Source organism: Zea mays, chromosome 3 (assembly GCF_902167145.1).
Source record: "Zea mays cultivar B73 chromosome 3, Zm-B73-REFERENCE-NAM-5.0, whole genome shotgun sequence".
In the NCBI taxonomy this organism is placed as follows: domain Eukaryota; kingdom Viridiplantae; phylum Streptophyta; class Magnoliopsida; order Poales; family Poaceae; genus Zea; species Zea mays.
The window spans coordinates 17,081,136-17,101,188 of NC_050098.1; the positions used below are offsets into that span (position 1 = coordinate 17,081,136).

The 20,053-nt window shown below is 51.3% G+C and overlaps 1 protein-coding gene across 1 annotated transcript; it reads right to left on the reverse strand.

Annotated features, from left to right (window-relative positions):
* Positions 1-5,330: 5,330 nt before the first annotated feature.
* LOC100281920 (uncharacterized) lies at positions 5,331-11,135 on the reverse strand. The gene is made up of 2 exons (NM_001154839.2): positions 10,877-11,135; positions 5,331-6,011 (listed from the first exon to the last, which is right to left on the reverse strand). Exon 2 carries the CDS (start codon positions 5,996-5,998, stop codon positions 5,492-5,494), a length of 507 nt encoding a protein of 168 aa, NP_001148311.2. The 5' UTR covers positions 5,999-6,011; positions 10,877-11,135; the 3' UTR covers positions 5,331-5,491.
* Positions 11,136-20,053: the final 8,918 nt, after the last annotated feature.

A 20,053-nucleotide genomic window follows, 5' to 3' on the forward strand; every position in this document is an offset into this window, starting at 1 on the left:
GTCAGCAACTGCTGGTGTATTTTTTGGCTGAAATTTCCTTGTTGTCTATACATATAGTAAGTCAATTACATTGTCTTCGTATCTTTATTTGCTATTAATAGTTGTACCGTAGAAGTCCCATTATTCCCTACTTCTCTATCTGTTGATAAATAATTTCTTTGTTTTTTTATCTTTAGTTGATTCACCTAGACCATTTTGCTATGTGTATATGCAATTGATTCTATCTCTTTTAAGATTACGTGGTGCTAGGAACTGAATCAACTTATGTTACATCTATCTGCCAACTTCTAATTGTGTTCTTGGTTATGGACTTATATTACCTAAGAACTGCCTCCTGTTTAGAACAGTGTAGCATATATATTAAATTTTGTTGCCTTATCACGTTTGTCGCTGGCGTTATTTTTTTCTATATGTTGCATTACAGTATCAATTTCCATCTCTTCACCATACACCGGAGGAAATATATTTGTTTGTTTCATACCAAATGATAAGAATATTCTTAATCTTTACAACCAACATTTTCCTTCCTGTTATCAGTGCCACTACGCACACTAGACACTAGTAAGGTGACATAGTAGGTAAATTTAAACTTCTGTAAACTGTAAATCTGAATTCATATGTAAGTTTGCTCTGATCCCATTGATAGGTTTAGCACATTCTGTTTCATACGTAGTTTAAATAATAATAGTATCATTCTGGTTCATGTTTTCAAAGAATTGTACTCTGCATCAAACTATAATTCCTATGTTCAGTATGTGATTTGGACACCTCAAATCTTTTTTATCAGATTTCATGAGTACAGAACAAGGGGATATGGAACAGCTAAAATCTTTTTTATCATATTTGTCAGTTTTATTATAAAATCTGTTGGATAGCTAAAATTCCTAAGTTGATCTTGCGCCCTCATATTGCATCAGATTATATTTTGGAGGCAAAAAAACATTAACATCTTTGAACATTGGTGATCAGTATGACCAAATGATCACATCAAGCAAAAAACTGCACGTTCAGAGATCTACATGGGGTCTTGTTCGGTTAATTCTGTTACCCATGGATTAGATGGGATTAGAAAAAATTAGAAGAAGTTTGACTTGCTTGGGATTTATATCCACCTAATCTCAGCCAATTTATATGGATTGAGAGCTAACCGAACAAGACCTAAATTGGCTGTCAGTGATATGAGTAATCTAAACTTTGAGTCGGGAGGATGGGTTGTTGCTGACGGAGATGCCCCCCTGCGTGCTGCAGGGGACAGGATCTGGGAGGCGCCGATGTTGGGGAAACGTCTGTACAATGAGGAGGCACTCATGTCGGAGGCAGATGGATGGCCGACGGGGGCGCCATCGATGGCAGACGGATGGCGTACAGGGCCACCAACGACGGTGGACTGGAGGCGGATATGGGCGCCGTCAGCAGTGAATGGGCGATGAACAGGAGCGCTTATTTTCCTTCGATCCATGGCGAACTGACGGGCTCTATGTTGAGGATGAAGAGTGGGAAAGGATCTACAGACTGCACATCGGATGTCGAAGAGACGGCTGCCGCACGCCAACAACGTTCCTTCGTCAAGCCACGAGTCTTCGGAGATTTTACGATATCCCCCTAGACACGGGTGAAGACAAGGGTTGTAGATGCCCTAATGTTGTACAGAGGCAATTGGTTTAACAACCCTAATATCTACTTCGTGATGAACAATCCGTGACGTTTATTTTTCTTGTATACTCTATCCTCGAAACAGGCAGTTCCCTTAGGCTGGTGCCAATGCAGGCTATAGTGAGGGCGATAGCGCCCAGCAGGAGGCGAGAGCGAGGCTAGAGGCGGGCGAGAGCGACCCGGCGGGCGCTACTGCCACCGTCCGGCGATAGGCAGGCGAGAGCGGGGCGACGCATTGGCGATGCGTCTTCGCGGGCGAGAGCGAGGGGCGACAGTGAGGTGGCGGCTTCTGATTGGTCCACGTGTGCTACAGCCAGGCTATAGCCTGCTGCAGCCTGTGCACTAGAGCAGCAGGGGCGAGAGTGGAGGCGAGAACTGACGTGGCAGGGGCGAGAGGGAGGCTGTGCATTGGACTCAGCCTTAGGGCCAGTTTGGGTAGCACGGAACCAATGTCTGGAACAGTTCCTAGCTAGATTGCTAGTCTAATTTATATAAGCTTTGATCAACCCGAACTATTTCTAGGCGCATTTTCTGGAAAGAGACTTCAAGAAAAATGAATGGGTCGATGAACCATTTAGCCTATTAAAGAATAATCTATTTATATATAAATCATTTAGTTACGGAGGGCAATATATCTAGTGTAAAAAGAATTATAGTGCTAATATGCACATCAAATCTTGCCCATCAGATTTTCCATCTATGGTTAAGTGCAATCTCACTTCCTCTCGTACCATTTTCTAAAAATCTACACTTTTACATAGCAGCGCACGCCATCTCCAATTGCAATTGCAATCAACCGTAGATGGTGGACCTGATACACAAGATTTGTTAGTATCCTAATCTCTCTTACGCTAGATATGTTGCCTTTAGAGACATAAGAACTAATCAGTCACAAAGTCTGTGAACTTCTCGACCTCTATCTTTTCAAAGTGTTATCTAGATTTTTGTGCAATTCAGTTAAGTATCGTCTAGATTTTTATTTTTATGCTAGTCAAACTTTCTTAACGTTGATTTAAATTTTAAAAAAAGTATTAGTAACATTTATATTTTTAAATACGTGTATTATAAATATATGTGTAATAATTAATCTAATAATACTTATTACTCACCAATGATGTATCGCGGTGATTCGCTTTTAATTTGAGCCATTGGCTAGCTACGTTTTTTTTTCTGTTTCCCTTCTCAGTGATGCATTGTGCTAATACGGGTGCAGGTGCAGCTTAAATCTATCTCAACTGAATAGACTGATTAGTAATATCTTTTACTTTTCATTAAAGTTAAACATGTTAAACTCCTTGATACGATACGTGAGAACAATGGCTAAAAAGAGAAGAGGAAGTATAGTACATGCGACCAACTAGAGCGGTTGTCATTGAATCACTTGCTCTAGAATAAATGCAATGATGCTAATTACTAGTTTACTACCTTCATCCAAGGGTTGCCATCTAGATCGAGCTGGTTCGGAAATGATGTAGGTGGGCCTTGGATCCAAGTTTAGATGCTTATAGGAATCCACACAGCCACAAAGTCGGTGAGTGCCTTTGTCTTCACTAAGTGTTGAGGGGCAAAATCGAGGTCAAAGTCCACTAGTTCTGTCGGTCACTTTGCTATTCATCTGGTAGCAATGTTGGTTTTATAGCACGATTCTCAGTGGAAAAGAAGTAACCATTGAGATTGTGCGTGCCTGGAAATAGTGTTGGAGCTTCCAAGACGTGCTAAAGACCATGTACTACAACATTTTTTGCATCTTTGTGTACATAGCCTTGGCATCATGGAGGACTTCGCTAACGAAGTATATTGGTCGCTAGATTTAGCGAGTAGCATGGTGAGAAGGGCTTGGCTCAAGAGGCTCAGGGCCTGGAGGGATAACAACCTCTACAAGAACACATATTGCAGTGGTGGCAGACGTCCTATCCTAGGCGACTAAGAGAACCAAGAGTAGAAGTGTCTTATTGTTAGGAGCATCTAGGGCCCTTAGATTTTAGGTCGTTCTTACAGACGCTAATGGCTATAAGAACTCTGCTTCGAGGACGAGATCATACAGCCTAGAATGGTGGGCTTCTACCTTAGCTTAGACCTGTTCAAACGTCGGGTCGAGTTTAGGTCGGGTCGTGGGTGTTCCTAGTGTCGGGTTGGCTCATGCTTCCCTGTTGGATGTGTCATTGGATGTGTCAGGTCGTTTTTTTATGGTTGGGTTAGGTTTTTTGACTTTATGTTAGATTTTTTTGAGTCAGGTCGGGTTTTGGATAAAAAAATCATGACCCATGCCCAGTTCGTGGATTGGTGCGTGTCAAAAATTATGGTTCGTACTCGCCCGTTGTATTAATTGGGTTGAGCCGGGTTTTTTCGGGAGGTCAAGTTGGGTTTGTCGGGTCGGGCGGCCCATGATCAGGTCTACCTTAGCTAGAGCCAAGGTAGGTTCCTAAGGCATGGGCCCTGAAAGACTAGGTCCAGCAATAGCTGCCCCCCTATCAATTCTCTTTATCGGGGTCCCTACAGGTGCCTTCGCAGCATCCATATATATGATCTTATATGGACACTAACAATACTAATCCTAAAGTTTTGTATGTTGTATGTGTGGGTTTGATGTCTCATATTCTATTTTATGAAAGGAGAACTCATTATATGACACTACCTATGTTTTGGACCGAGGCAACTAATGTGTACTATATGATGTGATCACCTTGAATTGTCAGCTAATAGTTGATCACATTAACTTAGCAGCTAATAGTTGACGTCACTAAGGCAAATATGTTATATCTTGTGTGAGATGTGTTTCTAATGTGTCGAACTTGGACAAGGTTTAATTAGTTCTTATCATCGAGGAAAAATACTCTATTGTGAAGATTAATATATTTACACCTCAATATAAATGGATTAAGGTGAATACGAGAGTATCCAACCAAGGTCTAGGGGGTTATATGGACATCGTATATAGGTGAAAGGAGTAATTTAGAGTTTTTTCTATTGTTTAATTTCAAAAAATATGAGCGATGTGTTGATTGAGATGTGTATGGAAGAGGTCATTGTGCTCCATTCGTCAGTTGTTTGGCATCACCAACCGCCATCCAAAAAAATGAACACATTTCCTAGATGGTGGTTGCTAGTAGTTAGGGCTAAATCATCTGAACATACAGACAAACAAACATAATCTTTCATCAAACTGTTCTAGCTGGTCCAGCCCAACCAAACAAGATACCCTACATTAGGCTGAATGGCTTTGTCTTGCCTTGGCCTAGCCCAGCCGGTGCAAGCACCCTGATCTACAAAAAACGAAGATTAGGCTGGATGGCCCAATGTTCTTGGCCTAGCTGGCCCAGCCCCCAGCATAACCAACCAAGATACCTTGTTGCCTTGGTACAGCCCAGCCGATGTAGACACCCTTGTCTATGAAAACAAACATGTTTACACTTTTTCATGGTGGCAGGTGTCATACTCATACTCTTCAAGTTACTCCCAAGTCCCATCACACGGAATTCGGATATGTTACAAACTTACAATGTCCCACATAAACAGAAATAATTTCTAGAAGTTACTCCAATGCCACCACGCGTTGAACACGCATCCTATATGCTCTTGTTGTTTGTCCATTCATAAATGGCCGGCATGCCCCTTCGTCACCCACAAACCAGCCTAGAATTTCACGAGTCAAGACCATTGTGACAGACTGACAGAAATATGGTGAGATACCCAGTTTATTCACAATTCACATGACTGATGCAATGATTTTCAAATGTATATCTCCCAAACGATACTGACGAAACGTCCAAAGTATTCCCGCTAGTCATGTAATTCAGCTATACATTATTACAAGTTCACACATAACATAAGAACAGGCCTACACACTCAATTCTGATCTTGAGATGAGAATGCCATCGGAATCGGCATAGAGCCATTCTCCATCGCAGATTCTTGTCCCTGCAAAGGTCACAGGGACATGCTTCTCACCGACGCCCTTCTTGTTTGACTTCATAGGGTGTGAGTTCAGAGCCCGGACACCAACGTCGCAGCCATTTATCTCGTCGACGTCCCTGATGCAGCCATTGACAACGATTCCAGCCCACCCATTATTCTGCATCAGCTGGGCAAGGTTGCCACCCAAAACTGCACAACGCATGCTCCCACCGGCATCAACCACCAGGACCCTGCCGTGACCTTTCTCCTCAAGGAACTCGCGGAGCAGAACGTTATCCTCAAAGATCTTCAGTGTCACAACAGGGCCAGCAAAAATCTGCCGGCCTCCATAGATTCGGAAGATAGGTTGGAGAGAACGAAGATCACCATTCATAATTAAAGCAGCATTAGCATCACATGCTTCTGCGGTGGCCAATGGCAAGGCAGCCATCTTATCTTCAGTCCTGCTTGCCATCAAAAGAAGAAAAGAGGGAAAAAAATCAAGGAACAGTACAGATCAGCAGTAGATCGTTCGTTACACAGAGTAACACAGCAAGCTGTCCAGTTCAATGCTATGCAGATCTGTACTGAGAAAACTTCAATTATTAATGGTTTCCACGTACACAGCAAGCATCAAGGATTTTCCCATTGTTTAAATTACCTAACTGCCAGGGATCAAATCTTGGCAAAGAGAAAAACAGGAGCCAGCAAGCAGGCCTCAACTGCCACGCAGCACAATTAGTAAAAATCATGCCAAGCAGAGTTCAATCTTCCATGAAGAACATGAACCAGCAAACAAGCCTCAAACTTAGGAACACAATCATATCTGCCTCTATAGGAGAAGAAAAGACAGCTAAAATTCAATACTTATCTGGAAAAAAAATCACTCCAATTCTATATGCAACATAGACACTGTTTGGAGTTGAACTGCTTAGGTTCTGTAACAACATCCAGCCCAACACAAAATGACATGTTCGCCTGAGCCCAAAACCAGAAGTTAATAGCACTCTAGGAGAGTCATAGTGTGATGCAACGTCTCAGTAGTGTTTGATTTTGGACCAGAACTAAGTATTTGTGCAAGGCAAAAAAAACTCGCCTTGCAGTGAAAACTACAGGGAAAAGAACTAAGTATGTTTGGTTCTGCTATTGCAACCTTTTTCTTTTCCCACAGCACAAGCTAAACCAAAGGGCTCCTACAGTAACCCGCTTTTCTCACCACATCTACTTTTTCGCAGTAGAAATCCCACAGCATGTAGACCCCTGCTTTTTGCAGTTGTGGGAGCAAACGAGTCATGATATTTACACCCACCTGCAATCTATACTACTTTATTAAGAACCTAACGTGGGCGCCTGACGATACCATGGCTATGCCCCGCGCTCCCCTGACCGTACGATCGTCTCCCCCACCCCACGTCCGTGCGATCGTCTCCCCCACTCTCCTACCTCTCAGATCTCCGCGCTGCCCGCCCATGTTCGCCCCGCACCCCCGCGATGCCCGTCGCGAAGAGCCCCCTCCCAACGACTACAAGGAAACCGATGGAATCCACAGCTGTCGCGCCGGACCCGGGAAGCAATCGCCGCGATCGTCGCCCGGTTCTCCTGGCAGCGACAACAAATATGTGGCGTTGTGGTGAAAGCGGTGGGCTCTGCCTCCTCAACGAGGCACCTATGGGACATGGCGTTGGTGCCCCCCGGCCGCCCCCATCCTCGTCACGCAAAACTCTCGGATTTGTCACTCCTCCACGCTCCCGTTGCCCTGGGTTCCTTTGCGAGGTCGAGCTCGGCCTCCTCCACTTCAACCTCCCTGCACCCGCCCTCGACCGCACCCCCACTCGCTTCCTCTCCCCCTGTGCATCCGCTTGGCCTTGCTACTCGCATGCCGCCAGTTGAGGACGGCGACTACGATGCTGCGACTCGCCCGACCAACCTCGAGCGGGAGCGGCAGTCACGACTCGCCCGAGGCCAAACCCGGGCGGGAGACGCAGTCACGACTCACCCGAGGCCATCCCCGGGCGGGAGACGTAGTCACGACTCGCCTGAGGCCAACCTCAGACGGGAGACGCAGTCATGACTCGCTTGAGGCCATCCTCGAGCAGGACAGACAGTCACGACTCGCCCGAGGCTAACCTCGGGCGGGAGACGCAATCACGACTCCCGAGGCCAAGCCCGGGCAGGAGACGAAGTCACGACTCGCCCGATACCATCCACGGGTGGGACAAGCAGTCACGACTCGCCCAAGGCCATCCTCGGGTGGGAGACGCAGTCACGACTTGCTCGAGGCCAACTTCATGCGAGAGAGGCAGTCACGACTCGCCCGAGGCCTCGGGCGGGACAGGCAGTCACGACTTGCCTGAGGCCATCCCCGGGCGGGAGACGCAGTCACGACTCGCTCGAGGCCAACCTCGGGCGAGAGAGGCAGTCACGACTCGCTCAGGCCATCCTCGGGCAGGAGACGCAGTCACGACTCGCCCGTGGCCATCCTCGGGCGGGAGACGCAGTCACGACTCGCTCACTCGCCCGAGACCAACCCCAGGCGGGAGACACAGTCACGACACGCCCGAGGCCATCCTCGGGAAGGACAGGTAGTCACGCCTCGCCCGAGGCCATCCCCGGGCGGGAAACGTAGTCACGGCTTGCCCGAGGGTGGCCTCGGGTGGGAGACGCTGTCACGCCTCGCCCGAGGCCAACCTCTGGCGGGAGAAGCAATCACCTCGGACGGAGACGTAGTCACGCCTCACCCGAGGCCAACCCCGGCCGGGAGGCGCAGTCACGGCTCGCCCGAGGCCAACCTCATGCAGGAGAAACAGTCACGGCTCGCCCGAGGCCACCCTCGGGCGGGAGACGCAGTCATGGCTCACCTGAGGCCACCCTCAGGCGGGAGACGCAGTCACACCTCACCCAAGGCCAACCTCACGTAGTCACGCCTCGCCCAAGGCCAACCTCGGGCAAAAGACGCAGTCACGCCTTGCCCGAGGCCAACCTCGGGCGATAGACGCAGTCACGGCTCGTCCGAGGCCACCCTTGGGCGGGAGACACAGTCACGCCTCGCCCGAGGCCAACCTCGAGTGGGAGACGCAATAACGGCTCGCCCGAGGCCACCCTCGGGCGGGAGACGCAGGTTCTTATGACTGATATTTATAAAGGGCACTTCTTTGCAATCCTAATGACTGATATTTTGTAGGTTCTTATGCCCTGGAAATTCAACGATTTAAATGAGGTAACCAGTATACCACGTCGCTTCAAGAACATAGATATGCGTAGGTAATAAGCATTTAACAAATAGTTTGTGTTCCGTTGCAACGCATGGGCACCATACTAGTTGGTTGTGAAGAGTGAAACGTTATTTTTTTTCTTTTCTTCCTCCCTACAACGGTTCCCTACCTTCTAGTCGACTCTGACCCCTGTCCACCCATCGCCTTCAACGTCACCAACCCCAACCACAACTGGAACCGCTACCACACCGCATCAAGGGTCGTCGTGCCCGTGCCCGTGGTTGTATTCGGAAAACTCGTCCTCTACCACGTGCACGCTCACCATCGCCAACCCGCTCACGAGCAATTCCCTCGCCGCCTAGCAGTTGTAACTTGTAAGCCATCGCCATGTACAGCGCCGGACATATTTTCGTTAACTGCGCTACGAGCCTCGGCCTCCGCCCCACCACGTCATGTTGTGGAAGCAATGGATGGGCCTCCAAGAGGCGGTCATCTACCACACCCACGACGTGTTGCTGGCGCTAAGCTCCATCATGGTGACAGCCATGGCAGTCAAGGACTTCTTCCGGTGGCAATTTGTCGAGTCCCCGTGTCGGGAAGGGTGGTGGTCAGCGACGCGATAGCTCGTGGAAGATGCTAGGTGCAGCCTCGACGAGCTCAAGGATGCGGCAAGGCTGATAGGCAACGCCGTGCTCTACAAGTTCTTCACCACCTGGATGATTCTGACGCGCGCTTAACTAAAGGCGCATTGCTGATGGCGATGCCTTGCCTCCTTTTGCAACTTGTTACTCATTTGATTCGATTTTTGTGTGTGCATTTGAATAAGTGGTTCTTTGCTGGTACAAATGGAAATGGCCTGATACGCCTGTGTTGATAAGATTGTAATGGTCCTTGTGCAAATGTGACTTAGTTGTTCTTCTAGCCTCCTAGAAAAGGTAAAAGTAACAAGAAAGAGTGCCTGAATTGAAGACATGCATGATCCATCATCGAACTATAAACATCAGGCATTCTATAGCTTGTTAATATATTTTTCAGTTATTTTGTTGCATAAATATTGAATGTTTCCTACTCATCTATATTTATGAAATATTAATTGAATGTTGTAATAGTGAAAAATTATGTCAATTCTAAAAAACATTGTACTACAACCAGTTTGAGTATAAACAATCTATGTAGCCCTCTCAAGGGCATTGTAGACAAATCACGTGAAATCTACGGTTTCACAACAGTTTCAACCAAAGGATTTTCAGTTTTGCATAGCGGGCAACTCAAAGTAGATTTTTCACAATAGACAGCTTACAACAACTTTTTCACAACCGAACCAAACGCACCCTTATATGTTGCAGATGATAGCTGCTAAGAAGCTCAGCCCACTATTAAAACATTGCGTATAGTATTGCATGACTTGAAAAAAGGGATGATTACAAGTTATCAACCCATGTGAAAAGTGAAATCATTGTTTCGAGTAGGTGCTCATTCCAGAAGATGTAAGGTTGACTCCAGCTGAGTACCTATCAGGGCACCTAAACCCATTATATATATCTAAATAACATTGTAGCATCTCCATCAGGTAACCTATAATCGATACTCATTCTAGATACGATGTGGTAGAATACCTAATATAGATGACCATCTTTTCAAACGTGTATTTGGATACCGGATACCCGATTGGACATGGTAACACTTAGGTCTCTTCTTTCGGCTAAATGCGTAAACCAAACGTGTATTTGGATTTCCAGTTCCGCATATCCTTGGAGTTAGACAAATGTAATTTAAGGAATGAACCTATGTCAGTTACTCGGTTGTCACCTACGGTGAGAAGAGGTCAAAGGGTATATGAAATGGACTGACGTCAAAGAATAAAAACACACGGAAAAATAAGATTTTTTTCCCGCGGGGGGGGGGGGGGGGGGGGGGGGGGGGGGGGGGGGGGGGGGGGGGGGGGGGGGGGGGGGGGGGGGGGGGGGGGGGGGCTCAGATACCTACCTCAATTAATGTGTGCAAATTTCACACCAAACCTGTCCGTAATTGGGTCAGATCCCAAATAGCTATACAGGTACCTTAAATTTGGGTTGTCCTTTTGAACAGGATGGAGGAAAGAGAACGGGCGAGCATACCCGGTACCGGGGAAGGGGCAGACGAAGAGCTGGCGAAGGGGCCGTGACAGTCGCCGGCGAAGGTGACAACGAAGACCTGGCAAAGGGCGTTGGCAGCCGCCGGTGAAGGGGACAACGAAGACCTAGAGAACGCCGTCGACGCTCGCCCGCCCGCCCGCCTGCCACTGTCGTCACTCGTCGCTGCCAGGAAAGGAAAGTGGAGAGAGAGAGAGAGAGAGAGGGAGAGGGGTGAACGGGGAGCAGACGAGCAGTACGGAACAAAGGATAAGCTTAGAGTCGAGAACGCAAGTACGCAACAGGCAGCGGCAGCGGCACACGTATTCCTGATTTTTTTAGTAAAATACAATTCCGGACCTTAGACTTGTCGGTCCATAAAATTTAAAATATATTATCTCTTAAAAGCTCAATCGAACTTCAGATGTCTTAATAGGTTGTTGTAGCTACGTCCATATGTCAATCTTTGTGATCTGTTGCACCCGATACACCCTTCTACCTCCCTATTATGCCACCGTGGCACGCCCTAGTCGCTAGGCTACCATTTCTGCATTATTTCCAGCAGTTCACTCATATGGTCAGCTAAAACACTATTTTACATTGTAGATTATATTATTTGCAGAGTAGAGTTGAATATGGGGCTGCTGGAGATAGTCTTAGCTAAGCTCGTCACCCGGCCGCCTTTACTGCCTCCCTGCTTCCTTAACACGAGTTCACCTAACCACCCTCTGTCCTTCCCGCTAGCTCTAGTCCACGACCCCTCCGCTGCCTCGCAGACTAGAACGCCTGATGGCGGACGGGTCGGAGGCACTGACATGTCACCAGAGTCGAAAGCTATGCCGTCAACCGACAAGGGAGAGGAGATATGGGGAACGTTGGAGGAGCTACTACTAGCGTGTGCCATGACCCAGCACGGCACGACGAGCTAGGACTCGGTGGAGGTGCAGACATGGAGCCCCGTGGCGACGCGGCCCAGCTTCATGCCGCACAACTACTACCTCCGCTTCTTCCACCTTAATTGTTGCTTCTCCACCATCGCCAGCGGTGGGGGGAGGATCTCATGATGAGCGGATGCTGGAGGCAATCTGCAATGTGCTCAGGCGGTAAGACAAGTACGTATAGTGTCGGCAAGTCCGACAGCTCCAACGTCGCGCGAAGGGGATCACATTCTTCTCTGTTGTCTTGCTGGTGGTGGTCTCCTACTCCGTCCCCGCCCCTTAGCGTCGGTGACCACCACGGCCATGCCCATCGCTAGCTAGTGGAGGCGCAGGGTCAGTGGATACACCACCACGCGGAAGCGCTTCTCGTGCGCGACGATGGATGGTCGCGTCAGCTAGGAGCTCAAGGTGCGCGAGGGTCATGAGGTGTGGGCCGGGGGGGAGCTTGCTACCGTCGATGGGCACCATAAGCCCCACGCCGTCAGCTTCCCCTCCCACGTGTCGGCTTAACAAAGAAGGGTTTATTTCGGTCATAACAGGTCTATTTCGATCCGTTAGGACGTAAATGAGACCCGAACAACAATTGAACCTTTAAGAGGCATACTTCAAAAGTTATGGATCGGGATGACACATCTCGACAACTTTAAGGACCGAAATTGTATTTTTACCATTTTCTTTTAAAAAGCAATGAGTTCTGCTCTGATTATTTATTTTATTTCTCTCATGTCATCTACACCTTTCGTTATAAATTATAGTTTATTCTAACTAATATGTGTATATAGCTTTTACTATACACATATTTTATATTTAAATACTGTAGTAAAATGTTTGTAGGTTTGAAAGACTTGTGTTTGGAATAAACAGATTAACCAATAATTGAGACCATATTTGTTGATGGTTGTATTAATGAACTCTTTGTGCCTAGTACAACAATTTATGGAATTATCTTACATCAAAATGTTTTAGTTTGATCATGTGAACATGTGATTGATATGTGGCCACGATGTTTAAGTATGATGAGTGGCTGTCAAGAAGATGATCGGTTTTAGCTTAGTGTTACCAAAAAATAGAAAGACTTGCTTTGTAACACCCGGTCACACCGGGTCTAGCGGTACTTACTCCTAGTAGCCCTCTAGGACCATATAACATCCCCACGGACCAACACGAGTCTTTTGTGCGCACTTTGTCCTCACTCATGTACACACTAGAAAACTTCTCGGTCGGTCACACATCCCAAGATTGCTCTAGGCCAAGCACGCTTAACCAGAGGTTCTTTCGAGATAGGCTTCCGAAAAAGAAGATGCACCTTGTTGGTATGGGTACTCTATTAATTCTATTATGCCTTGGGCCAGGATATCACAATCCACCGGACATGATATCACATGCTTTGACCCTTAGGAGTAGGTAACTCATTCGCTATCCTTGTTTCTATTGCATTCTATGTCATTATATCACATTTTGTTCAATGATTCACTTTGATGGAAGGAAAGAGCATACTCAAGTTCAATAGTATAATATGTTTCTTGCCTTTATGTTGTGCAGATGTGAATCACAAAGACGGTGTCAACGACGAAGGTAAAAGTCATGTGGGTTTGTACTTGTAGGTTGGAAGCGATGAAGGGTGAACATTGGTGTCGGCGTTTCAACCCCGGGGGGGTCCCTGGATCGATGAGTAAATTGTCGCTGCGTGTCCCAGCCCAGATGGGTCGGCGCGAGACGGGACACAAAGGGGGGAGAACAGTAAGGGGAAACCGCGGCCTTCGTGTTGTCCTGCGCCCAGGGCGGATGGATGCGCTTGCAGTAGGGGGTTACAAGCGTTCGCGTGGGAGAGAGAGAGAGAGCGAGAGCCTTATGCGTCGGCCCGTTCTCCCGCGCGGCCAACCTTCCGTACGAGAGCCCTGGACCTTCCTTTTATAGACGTAAGGAGAGGGCCTAGGTGTACAATGGGGGGTGTAGCAATGTGCTAACGTGTCTAGCAGAGAGGAGCTAGTGCCCTATGTACATGCCGTCGTGGCTGTCGGAGAGGTGTTGCTGCCCTGTTCATGTGATGTCGTGGCCGTCGGAGGAGAGCTAGAGCCCTGCAGAAGTACAGCTGTCGGGGCTGTCGGATCCTTGCTGACGTCTCCTTGCTGACGTAAGGGGCTGGGAGCTACCGTCGTCATGGAGCGTGCGGGGTGTCATCATTACTTATTTACTGGGGCGAGCCAGATGGGACGCCGATCTTGTTCCCCATAGCCTGAGCTGGCTAGGGGCAGGGTAATGATGGCCCCCTGGCGACGTGGCCGGTCTGGGCCCGAGTTTGGGCGAGGTGGCGATTCCTCCGAGGTCGAGGTTGAGTCCGAGCCCTGGGGTCGGGCGAGGCGGAGTCCATCGTCTTCCGGAGCCGAGGCTGAGTCCGAGCCCTGGGGTCGGGCGAGGCGGAGTTTGTCGTCTTCTAAGTCGTGGTTGAGTCCGAGCCCTGGGGTCGGGCGAGGCGAAGTCCATCTTCCGAGGCCGAGACGGGGGCCGAACCCTGGGGTCGGGCGAGGCGGAGCTTCCTATGTCGCCCGAGGCTGGACTTAGCCGCTGTCGACCTCACTCTGGCGAGTGTCACGACAGTCGGAGCAGGGCAGGCGGCGCTGTATTCCTATCAGGTCGGTCAGTGGAGCGACGAAGTGACTGCGGTCACTTCGGCCCTGTCGACTGAAGAGCGCGCGTCAGGATAAGATGTCAGGCGATCCTTGCATTAAATGCTCCTGCGATATGGTCGGTTGGTGTGGTGATTTGGCCAAGGTTGCTTCTCCGTGAAGCCTACCTGAGCTGAGCCTCGGGCGAGTCGATGGTGCGTCCGTTGCTTGAGGGGACCCTCGGGCGAGGCGTGAATCTTCCGGGGTCAGCTGTCTTTGCTCGAGGTCGGGCTCGGGCGAGGCGGGATCGTGTCCCTTGAGCGGAGCCTTGGCCTGAATCGTGCCCATCAGGCCTTCGCAGCTTTGTGCTGATGGGGTTTACCAGCTGAGATTAGGAGTCTTGGGGGTACCCCTAATTATGGTCCCCGACAGTAGCCCCCGAGCCTCAAAGGGAGTGTTGGCACTCGCTTGGAGGCTTTTGTCGCACTTTTTTGCAAGGGGACCGGCCTTTCTCGGTTGCATTTCGTTCCGGTGGGTGTAGCCCCCGAGGCCTCGCAGGAGTGTTTTGACTCCTTCGAGGTCTTAGTGTCTTTCGTGATGGCTCGGTCGGTTTGGTTGTTCCCTCATGCGAACTGGTCGTTGCCCGGGTGCTTAGTCAGGTCCCAAGTTCTCGAGCTGGTATGTTGACGCTGTCAACGGTTTGGCCGGAGCCGGGTTTGCGAGAGCAGCCCCGAGCCTCCGCACAGAGCGAGAGGACGGTCAAGGACAGAGTCGGCTTTTTCATACGCCCATGCGTCGCCTTTCCGCAAGGAGGAGGGCGGGAAAGCGCCATGTTGCCCTCGGAGGGCGCCGAACATGGTGTCTCCAGTGAGTTGCTAGCGGGTGATCTGAGTGGACGCCCGTGCCCCATTCGTTAGGGGTCGGCTAGTGGCCCGGAGGCGCGCTCCAAAAGTACCTGCGGGTGATTCGCCGGACCCGGTCCCCTTTTGACGGGGTCCGAGGGCTCGATGCCTCCCTCTGGTGGGATTCCGTTACAAAATCGTTCCCATCGGTCTCGGAAATGTCCTAGGGTACCTCGGGAGCGTAGCCCGAGCCTTGGTTATGTATCGAACGTACCCAGGGTCATCCCTCGCTCTGCGTGCTCTGAGGCGGCTGTCGAACCCTTCGGGGGCCAGCCTACGAACCCCTAATCAGTAGTGGGCGAGGAGCCCGAGTGGCCTGAGGCGGCCGTTGAACCCTTCCGAGGGGCCAGCCTTCGAACCTCTGACCAGTAGTGGGCGCGGAGCCCGAGTGCTCTGAGGCGGCTGTTGAACCCTTCTGAGGGGCCACCTTCGAACCTCTGATCAGTAGGGGGCTCGGGGCCCGCTTCCTTCGCGGAGAAGGATCCCTTTCGGAGTATCCCCTTTCCCGGTCCCTGTGGCAAGAGAGAGAAAGAGGAAGTGGAAAAGGATACGAAATCGAATGACGTGGCGCACCTTTTTTGACGCGGTCATTATGGCGGAGGTGAAGCGTCGCCTGCTTTGCCTGCCAAAGGTGTCGTCTGTCCCGTCGCAGAGTTAATGCGATGGGACGAGTGGTTCGCGGGGCAGCCGTTGTGCGTGCGCGAGCCGTTCGAGGAACGGAACACGGGCGCGTCGTCTTCACGCCGTGGGAGAGGGTTCTCTCGCTGTCCCAGGAGGGGGCGTGAGCTTGCTGACGACTTGACTGCTGCTTCCGCCCGCCTGCCACCGCCATTACTGCCGGCCCATTTCTGGCCGTATTGACCGTCGCGCCTTCTCCCGTGGCTGACTGACCCGTGATCGATGTGCTCGGTTGGCACTGTCAGGTCATGCGCAGGGTCGCATTGAGTTGCGGCACCGGTTCCGCAGTCGAGAAGGCACGGTACTGGCGCGAGTGGCGGTGCAGTTTCTCGCACGTAGTAACCGGCGCGCCGGTTACATGACGTGTGGGCCTGGGCCTCCATGCTGGACGCGTTGAAATCGAAAGGGTGCGCCCCCTTGGTGCGGTTGCATGCCGCCTGCATGGCGGTTCGCCCTCTCACCCGCTGGTCTGGGCGAAAGTGGAGGAGTGCTTGTAACCGCTGGGCAGTTACGCGCTCCGCGCGCGGCGATTTGGCTTCTTTTGTCCTGGGCCATCTTGCATGACGCGTGGGACCCAGCCCCGTGTCGTAGGGGGAGGACCTTGGAGCGTGTTGGAGAAGACTCAGTCCGCGACGACTGAGGACACAAGTGGGGAGAGTCGCCTTTAAAAGGAGGGCGACTCCCTTGGATGGCAACCATGTCTTTGCACTCCCTTCATGCATCGCGTCCTTCCACCTCCCGAGCCCCCGAATGGGGAGCACTCGCGTCGCTTTGTCTTGCTGTCGTTGGAGGAACGCAACTTCGCGGAAGTTGGTACCTTTCAGCCATCGCTCGGCTTCAAGGATTTTCATCAGGCAGCCCGGCTGCATCCCCTCACCGGTGGTCACCCAAGACAGTGACCACCAGTTCGATGGTGGGGAGAAGCGAGCTGGGCCGCGACCTCAGTGAGGTATCCGTATCTCGGAGGCGTAAGGCTTGTTCGGTCAGCAGGATCGCTCATCCGAACGCGAGTTACTTCTCGCAGAAGGTGATGAGTGAGGTATCTGTATCCCAGAGGCGTAGGAGTCCCTCGGCTCGGTCGGCCTTGCCTGCTTACGTGTACTCCGTCGTTTTCATGATCCCACTACCGAAGTAGTCGAAAAGCACGAAAGATATTCTGGCAGAAAGACTTTTTCCGAGGAAAATTTTGACGCGGAGGGGGTTCCCCCCTTCTAGCCCCCAAGGGAGGGTCGGGTTTTGCCGAGGCAAGGCTGACCCTTCCTTGATGGTTAGACTTCATAAGTAAACGAGGTATATGAACGGCTTGAAAACATCTTAAGGGTAGAAGCGACGTAGTTGTCGGATGTTCCAAGCGTTGCTGTAGACCTCGCCTTGACTGTTGGCCAGCTTGTATGTCCCGGGCTTCAAAACCTTGGCGATGATGAACGGCCCTTCCCAGGGAGGCGTGAGCTTGTGCCGCCCTCGGGCGTCTTGTCATAGTCGAAGCACCAAGTCGCCCACCTGGAGGTCTCGGGACCGAACCCCTCGGGCGTGGTAGCGTCGTAGGGACTGCTTATACCGCGCCGAGTGTAGTAAGGCCATGTCCCGAGCCTCTTCTAGCTGGTCCAGTGAGTCTTCTCGGTTGGTCTGGTTGCGTCGGTCGTTGTAGGCCCTCGTCCTTGGGGAACCATATTCTAATTCTGTGGGCAAGATGGCCTCGGCTCCATAGACTAGAAAGAACGGCGTGAAACCCGTGGCTCGACTTGGCGTCGTCCTCAGGCTCCAGACCACCAAGGGGAGTTCCTTCATCCATCGCCTACCGAACTTGTGGAGGTCGTTGTAGATCCTCGGCTTGAGTCCTTGCAGAATCATGCCGTTGGCACGTTCTACATGCCCATTCGTCATGGGGTGTGCCACGGCGGCCCAGTCCACCCGGATGTGGTGGTCTTCGTAGAAGTCCAGGAACTTTCTGCTAGAGAACTGGGTGCCATTGTCGGTGATGATGGAGTTCAGGACCCCGAAGCGATGGATGATGTTGGTGAAGAATGCCACCGCCTGTTCGGACCTGATGCTGTTTAGGGGTCGAACCTCGATCCACTTGGAGAATTTGTCGATGGCAACCAGTAGGTGCGTGTAGCCCCCGGGTGCCTTCTGCAAGGGACCGACGAGGTCCAGACCCCACACAGCAAACAACCAGGTGATGGGTATTGTTTGCAGAGCCTGAGCGGGTAGGTGTGTCTGCCTTGCGTAGAATTGACACCCTTGGCAGGTGCGGACAATTCTAGTGGCGTCGGCCACCGCGGTCGACCAGTAGAAACCTTGTCGGAAAGCGTTTCCAACAAGGGCTCGAGGCGCTGCGTGATGACCGCAAGCCCCCGAGTGTATTTCTTGTAAGAGCTACTGGCCTTCGGCGATGGATATGCATCACTGGAGGATGCCGGAGGGGCTGCGGTGGTAGAGCTCCTTCCCGTCACCCAGCAAGACGAATGACTTGGCGCGCCGCGCCAGTCGCCGAGCTTCGGCTCTATCGAGGGGTAGCTCTCCTCGGTGGAGATATTGCAGGTACGGGGTCTGCCAGTTTCGATTAGGCGTGACCCCATTCCGCTCTTCCTCGATGCGCAGAGCCTCACTCTCGGTAGCCGAGGGTGCCTCGGGCCGGGCCGAGGCCTTCTCGGGCTCGAGCGTGTCGTTTGTCTTGATTGAGGGTTGATGTAGGTCCCAGGAGAAGACGTTCGGGGGAACCGTTGTTTGCGCCGAAGCTATCTTCGCTAGCTCGTCCGCAGTCTCGTTGTACCGCCGGGCGACGTGGTTGACCTCGAGCCCGTAGAACTTGTCCTCCAGGCACCGAACCTCGTCGCAGTAGGCTTCCATCTTCGGGTCGCGGCAGTGGGAGTTCTTCATGACTTGGTCGATGACAAGCTGCGAGTCACCGCGAGCGTCGAGGCATCGGACCCCTAGCTCGATGGCGATGTGCAACCCGTTGACCAGAGCCTCGTACTCAGCCACGTTGTTGGACGCCGGGAAATGGAGGCGCAGCACGTAGCGGAGGTGCTTCCCGAGGGGCGAGATGAAGAGCAGGCCCGCACCTGCCCCTGTTTTCATCAGCGACCCGTCGAAAAACATGGTCCAGAGTTCCGGTTGGATCGAAGCGGCCGGGAGCTGGGTGTCGACCCATTCAGCCACAAAGTCCGCCAAGACTTGGGACTTGATGGCCTTCCGAGGGGCGAACGAGATTGTCTCGCCCATGATTTCCACCGTCCACTTTGCAATCCTACCCGAGGCCTCTCGGCACTGGATGATCTCCCCCAGGGGGAAGGATGACACCACGGTCACCAGATGAGACTCGAAGTAGTGTCGCAACTTCCGCCGCGTCAGAATCACCGCGTACAGCAGCTTCTGAATTTGTGGGTAGCGGATCTTGGTCTCAGACAGTACCTCACTGATGAAGTAGACCGGCCTCTGGACGGGCAATGCATGCTCTTCTTCTCGTCTTTCGACCACGATCGCGGCGCTGACCACCTGAGTGGTAGCGGCGACGTAGATCAAGAGGGCTTCTCCGGCAGTGGGAGGCACCAGGATGGGTGCGTTCGTAAGGAGCGCCTTCAGGTTCCCAAGGGCTTCCTCGGCCTCAGGGGTCCAAGTGAAGCACTCGGTCTTTCTTAAGAGGCGGTACAGAGGTAGGCCTCTTTTGCCGAGGCGCGAGATGAAGCGGCTCAGAGCCGCAAGGCATCCCATGACCCTCTGTATGCCTTTCAAGTCCTTGATGGGCCCCATGTTGGTGATGGCCGCGATTTTCTCCGGGTTGGCCTCGATGCCCCGCTCGGAGACGATGAACCCCAAGAGCATGCCTCGGGGGACTCCGAAGACGCACTTCTCGGGATTGAGTTTTACGCCTTTCGCCTTGAAACACTTGAATGTCGTTTCAAGGTCGGAGAGGTGGTCAGAGGCTTTACTCGTCTCGACTACGATGTCATCGACGTAAGCCTCGACGGTCCGACCAATGTGTTCGCCAAACACGTGGTTCATGCACCTTTGGTATGTCGCACCCGCATTCCTCAAACCAAATGGCATAGTAACGTA